At 29.6% G+C, this 7,400-nt stretch overlaps 1 protein-coding gene across 2 annotated transcripts; it reads right to left on the bottom strand.

The window, feature by feature from the left end:
* Positions 1 to 2,587: 2,587 nt before the first annotated feature.
* Positions 2,588 to 4,201, bottom strand: LOC113402052 (lipid droplet-associated hydrolase). 2 transcript variants are annotated; one of them, XM_026642173.2, is made up of 3 exons: positions 3,919 to 4,201; positions 3,464 to 3,680; positions 2,588 to 3,316 (listed from the first exon to the last, which is right to left on the bottom strand). In XM_026642173.2, exons 2-3 carry the CDS (start codon positions 3,672 to 3,674, stop codon positions 2,592 to 2,594), a joined length of 936 nt encoding a protein of 311 aa, XP_026497958.2. In that variant the 5' UTR covers positions 3,675 to 3,680; positions 3,919 to 4,201; the 3' UTR covers positions 2,588 to 2,591. The 2 variants fall into 2 exon arrangements, with proteins under 2 accessions (XP_026497958.2, XP_026497957.2); XM_026642172.2 differs by lacking the exon at positions 3,919 to 4,201 and having other exon boundaries at positions 3,464 to 3,878.
* Positions 4,202 to 7,400: the final 3,199 nt, after the last annotated feature.

Genomic DNA, 7,400 nt, shown 5'->3' with positions numbered 1-7,400 from the left:
TTCATAGATTTTATTTGTACACATAAAATTAGAAATCTCACTTTAAAATCAACAGTACAATTTAAATGAATGTGACTTATAATGATTATATGATCCGATAATGCATTGATTATTAAGTAAATTTATTTTCTCAACAACCCTTTGAAATACTGTTAGTTACATTCAATGTTAAATTCTATGTCACCACCAGGAATGTAATATTAAATCCATTTATAGTCTATTGCAACTCAATTTGTACAATACAAACTAGTATAACCGAAATAACATTTAAATTATATAAATGTGAATTTTCAATAAAAAAAATAAATTAAATTTTAATACTAGCTTAAAAATTGTTTTTATGTACAAATTGGCTTGAAATGAACTAAAGGACCTTGATTGACGACATTATACCCAGGTTTGCTATTTGGTAAAACAATATACCACAATATGGTGCTTGGAAGTAAGAATAATAGAATTTTCGAATTAACATTCCAGATATTCTTAAAAATCATGAAATGGCAAAAAAAAGGTTATTACCACACAGTATAACCAAGTCAAAGCCATCCTACAGACTCATAATTGGGCTTCCTTGGTTTTTATGTATATCTACCAATCTTTGAAATAAATAAAATAATGTCACGATTTTAATGAAGTAAGCAAGTTCTGTTATCTCGCGCAGTAAATAATTTTTCATAAACTTAAAGCAAAAGTAAGTGATAAGTTTCGTAGGGTTAATTAGGAAGAATCTGAGACTACATTTTTAACTTACTTTTATGGAGCTGTGCGAAAATAAATTAAAATTTAAGTTTTATTTTGATCTTAAACAGACAATAAATAAAGATAACAACAGCGACAGTAGTTCTCATATAATCTTCTAATCAGCATTTTTATTCTATTTAATTAAAAACCGTGGCATGCTTCGAACAGATTCTTCTAATATATTCATAAGTTTTTATACATCGGTAATTTAAAATCAATATCTATTGTTTATATTTATTTTGTTTAGATAATCAGAAATATATTATATCTGTAGTACATATCATACTAAACATCTTTTATTTACAAACCATTTATTAAATAAACACATTTCTTTATAAGAGATAAAAGCAAATAAGTGTAATAAAATGTAACCACCTATGTCAATCGGAGGCTATGAAAAAATACAATTTCAGCATATTTATTATTTTTTATAAGGCCTGAAGTTTTATATAAATATAATTTGTTATTTGATATAATATTCTATTTTCTAATAAAATAATTACTTCCAGCAAACAGTATTTTGAGACATTCGGCTTAGAAAAATATATTTAGGCTGATATGGTTATTAAGCAGCCGTTACTTAAAAGAACAAAATTATAATGAAAAGAAAAAGCAATTTATTGTAAAATTTTGGGAGTACTACAAATTAAATAAAATTTCCTTAATTTATAGTTAAAGGTGAAGGTGAGGTGACAGTCAGATATCTATATCTACTGCCAGATATTATAATTAAAAGTTTTAAGAAAACAGGATTGGATTAACATTTCACTAAATAAACTGTTCTAAGATAATTTATTACAAATAATCTATTGTTGGACAAATAAAATTTTAAGAACTGCTATTTCTTCTATTAAAATCAATGTCTATGTTGATGCTGATTCTGTGTTACACAATTTTTTAAGTATTTTGGCAGGACTGAAAAAATTGGTTTTATCTTAAACCAGAGACATAAAAAAGTGAATATGATATAAATATTTAATTATCTCACTAAGGTTGCCTGCAGACATCAGTGCAGTACAGTTTTTTTTATTTTTTTTTAGTCCTTTTAAAATTACTCTATCGCTTACAACAAAATCAGCAGAACAAAACTGCAATCTGGAATAAATTCCCTATATATACAATTTAATTTACTTATACTTAAGGTTGTCTCAAATTATAAAAAACTTTATGTTAAGTTATTCCTTATAATTAGAATTCAAAATTATAAAAAATACATACATTGTAACCATTTTCGAATGGATGTTTTCAAAAGATAAAAAAATCAAATATTAGTTTAGCTCAGTGTTCAATTATAATTAGTATTGTCTGTATTTAAACAGTTTTAAAAAAAATAATTCTCTTTTTTCTGCATATCTTTATTCTATCTTTTTTCATGTTTCAAATACCAACCTTAATATTATTTAAATGAAACCATAAAAATCTTATAGTGGCAATTATCAAAGGTCAAGCTTATATAAATTCAACGAATAAGACTACATAACAGGATAAATAATATCTATTATGACAATCATTAAGTATTGGAGTGATCACAACATCAAATTCAGTTACATAAATGCCAATTTAAAATAATTGAGTCTGTATTATTTCAAATGCATACAATAATTGTTTAATTAACATTTTATAATCCTAAATATATTTGTTATTCAATTGTAAGATTTGTAAACTAAATAAAATACTCTTCTAATAAGTTATATATTTAAAAAAACTATTTGTTATATCAAAATCAATCATATTCTATGTTTTGGTGGCAAAAGATGATTTTGTCATTCATGGTTTTCTATAAATATTGATCTAAAAACAAATTAACAATATGTAATATAATAATTTTAATAAATTAAAGTGCACATATTTTAACTTTTTTTAATGCTTTTCGCTTTAATAAAATTTGCTACCATATTAGCAACACACTCAGATGACTTTAGTACAAAGGCATGGTCTATGTTGTGTGTCTCTGTCATTTGGATGTGGGGTTGGTACTTTTTTATATCCTCCATATATTCTAATGGTGCCCAGTTATCTTGATGTCCATAAATTACATTGGTCATATGTTTAACTTTGTTCAAGCCATCTCTGTTCAGTGTTGTAACTGTGTCCATTTCATCAAAAGCCATTAAAAAAACCTTTTCAATCACATTATGGTCAACTAATTGCATGATTGTATCAGAATAACAAGATGGCATAGAGGTAACCAGTAAATATAAATAAACAATAAAACGGAAAACAAAAGTTGGAAGTACATATAACAGTTTACATAAAAACAAAATAAACCAATCAAATTTTCTAAAAACATTATTGACAAATATACCATTTCTCGATTCAGCCATTCTTTGCAAAGTAGGAAACAATAAATTAACAGATAAAACCCTTTCCATTAATTTCTCATTTTTCTGTAATAATTCAATAATTATCCAGGCACCAATAGAATGTCCAACAAGATGTATCTTACTGGTTTGATTTACATGATTTTCTATAAAATCCAATTTGTGTTGAAGTTGGCCTTCCAAGTTAAATAAAGCCAAATCATTTTTTGATATAGTTGATTTATTATGAGAATTGCCTTCATGACCTGCATGACCTGAAAAAAAAAAACAAAATAAAGAATATTTCTAAAATTTGCAAAATGAAAATTACTTTTAGAATATATTTGTATTACACATTATATTCACATTGTTACTATAACACTAAGTAATAATAATAAGTAAATAATAATAGAAGTACTTACCTAATACACATACAGGCAGCCGTAAATTTCTGTACAATTCTGAACCAAAATCTATGTAAAAATCAGACACTCCTGGATTTCCGGTTATACAAATAACTACCTCTTGTCCATTGTCACCAAATGGATTACCCCAAGTTAGTATATTTGATTGAACATTGTTGAGAGTCTTACTTACTCTGTTCATATTAATTTTTGATGAAACTTGTTTCATTTTTAACTATAATAAATTAACTTTTATATATTACGAGTATTACCAATATTATTCGTTTTATCAAGCTTGGTAGTTGCTCGGCACAATTAAATACTGTAACTATTTTAAACGATCAATAGATAGTACTATCTGTTAGTAAAGGTCATCATAAAAATATTGACAACATAAACCGTAACAGTAGACCATCAACTAATCACTTACATACGAGATTATAATGTCAAACTAAGTATAATAAATTACTTACAATTTTATTTGCTTACAAATAAATGCACAAGACAGGCTGGGGCTTTGGATTGTCGATAATTTAGATGATTTTGAAGTAAAAAAAACTAAACTAATCTTTTATTATATTCCATTCTGCATAACACTTATTGTAATGAACTACTGAGATTCATTGGTATTCACTTTTTATGATACGAGACTATTTACGTAATTATAAAATAATAAATATTGAATGACTGAAAACCGTCATGGAAAATCGTAATATTAGAAGCTTTGATTGTTTATATGTTTAGACAGACTGTCAAAGCTAAGAACACATCGGCCAAAAATTGGAAACAACGTGTGACAGGTGATACAACGTGTATACAAACTAGTAAAGTCAATTAATTTGAATGACGTTTAGCGAGTGTCAAGCGTAACTCTCTCGCAACCAAGATAATAAAGTTGGCTCGTTCGTATTTGTTAGTTCTTTTGTAGTGCGAAATATCGACACTCCACTATTGAGAGACACTTGATTTCATCTTTGAATATTTAAGGTGTATGCAATAGTATTGATAGCAGCCCATGAGCAATACTATTATTAAAAGCGATATTATCGATAGTATTGCAAAAATCATTTGTTTTGACCAAAACCTATCGATACTATGGATAGTTTCGATGGTTTTTTACAAGCGTTGGTCAGCAATTTTTCATTAGTAATACCTTTCTAAACATAAGTAATTTAGTTTAACGAGAAAAAGACAATATCCATGTAAAAGTAAAAGAAATAATAACATATTGGTCAAGTGAACCTGAATAAAACACCACTCGTTCCCAAGACAAAGACAGTTTATTTATTTTATTATTTTTTTTCGAAATGGTAGTTGCTGTTGGCCCTAATGGCCTCTACAGCGTCACCGGGTGGGGTAGGCGAGCTAAACTACTCAAGCCTTGTGTTGGGGGCCCACTTAAGGGCTCAGAATACGCGCGTCCTAAGGGCGCCTCCTGTGAGGCCGAACCTCGGCTTAGGACGCCGTCGTCGACTCGAGGGAGGAATGACGTGTGCATTCAACGTCGCACGCCTAGGCGTCGACGAGACGGTAAATATGAGGGACCTCGACCCCGCCGGCGGGGTCGGTGTGTGTTGTATGTACCTACTGTGAGAGTTGAGTTGTCGGCAGTAAGTCTGTCGACGGGATCGTGTAGGACTTGCTTAGGATGCCTACGGATCGGATAGGGTAACTCCAAGGGGCTATACTTGCTCGCCTTGGATAATAGTGGGTTTGAGTGTTGCGACGCTTTGTCGAAGTATCGGATTGAGAGATCTTTGAATAGCTTAGCTATTGACTCGATTTTAAAATCTCTATGGAGGTCTACGTTACGCATGTACCCGCAGCCCGAGGCAATGCGTAGAAAGCGGTTTTGTATCGCTTGAAGCCTAGCTATGTTGTGAGGACTCGAGTGAGCGAACACTACGCTAGCGTAGGAGAGAATGGGTCGTATGCAAGTTTTATAAATTGTGATCTTATGTCTAAGGGACAACTTACTTCGTTTGCATAGTAGCGGGTACAATCTACTTAGAACAAAGGCGGCTTTGTTCTTTATAAAATTTATATGAAGCCTAAACGATAGTCGTCGGTCTAGAATAACACCTAAGTATTTAACATTAGGTTGCCAGGGGATTTCCTTGCCGTACAGGGTTATTGACCCCGGGTGGCGACGGGTTGAGTTCGAAAAGTACACTGCTGCACTTTTATCGGGGTAGACAGGTTATTAACTTGTATTCCTAGTCTTATATAATTTCCTTTGACAAAGGATAGCGTGATTCAGAAACATGAATAAAATGAACCACGACATCTATTGATATATAATATAAACTAAATATATGTTTAAAAATTATAGAGAACCAATATTAACAATACTGTTGCTGCTGTAAAAATGTTTTCTTCGATATATAAAAATTATTAAAATATACATCACTTATATTAAAAAAGTAATACTATCAAAAAATCACTGGCTATCGATAGTCCTAAACCGTCGTTACTATCGTTGTCGCTGGCATCAATAATATTGCTCAAGAAGAGATATCGTTACTATGGACAGTATTGAAGCAAGACGATACTATCGATAGTATTATCGATCTGAATAGTGTTCGTTCGTCGTCTGAAACTAGGGCTGTCATCACTTAAATTGCCGACGGATAAAGGCCGCTAAAGTCCCGGTCATTTGGGCGAAATATGTTCTTTCCCCGGACACCTCTTAAAAATGTATATTTTGCAACAAAAATAAAAAACGTAATTTATAAATTTTAGTTTTACTTTTTTTTTTTGTTATTTTTCAGTCCTCCCGATTTTCGCTAAAATATCCTTCCATTCCATTCTTTTCCAATAAGAATTTATAAAAGTCGGAACAACTCAGGTTCTGGAAATTATATTTGATTTTGATTACAGAAGAAACCAGGTGTATGCTTAGCGAGTTTCTTTTTTCGTCCATTGCTGCGTATACGTATATATATTTTTATTTTTTTTTTCACTTTTTATCCTAATTGTATTTAAATTATTATTTAGTGCATACTGTGGTCTCCTATAATTGAAGGAGCACACAACTTGTAACCCTTATATTGTTTAATTTTAAGAATGTGTATTTAGTGTGTATTTTTTCTTGGAGACTCGAGAATTAAATAAATAAATTTAAGGGCATCACTTACATAATTACTATTCGATTTAAGTTTTTATTGCTGCATATAATGTTTTCTAACACACTGAAGCTAAATGTTCCCATTGAATGAGTACCAGTACCATATCTACACCTAGGTAAATATCTCTATCAATATAATATCGAATGTCTTAATACGATACCTATACATAGGTATGTAAGGCAGGTATCAATATTTATATAAAAATAAAAAGGTAATTGTGTCAGATTTTAAAATAACTACTTTATTAGAACATAGGTGTACAGTTGACACAATTTGTATACATTCTAAATTATTTTCACATTGAAGTCACAGTAGTTTAGTTCACAGTAGTAAGGAAAGCAGCAAAAATTAAGATTGGACATGATTTCAAAACAGTTAGTTGTATAATATGCTGGATAAATTGAAGACAAATTAATTCTTTCTATTCTATTTATATTTCTATTGAGCCAACTAACTATATTATATAATTAAATTATAAGAGGAGAACAGAAATGCAAAAGGATATTTATAAGGACACATCAACTTATGTGTGGCAAAACCAGAGCAGTCAGCTGACCAAAATTTCTTTTTCATGTATTGATTGGTTTTTTCATGTATATATATATTTTTAATTATTAGAACTTGTCAAACAATTCATGGGATGTTTATTTACTTTAACTGGTTTTCAATCAATAAAAAAAACATGTTTGACAATTTTTTTGTTGACGGCTAAAACTTCAATACAATATAAAGTTTAAGTTGTGCATTTGATGATGAAACATATAATATAATATTTGTTTTAGCCTTAATTTATGTAACTCAGTTAACTATTAAGAATTATTAATATT

Source organism: Vanessa tameamea, chromosome 2, assembly GCF_037043105.1.
Source record: "Vanessa tameamea isolate UH-Manoa-2023 chromosome 2, ilVanTame1 primary haplotype, whole genome shotgun sequence".
Taxonomy (NCBI): Eukaryota; Metazoa; Arthropoda; class Insecta; order Lepidoptera; family Nymphalidae; genus Vanessa; species Vanessa tameamea.
Note: the sequence above shows the minus strand (reverse complement) of the source record. Positions and strands in the feature narration are given on the sequence as shown.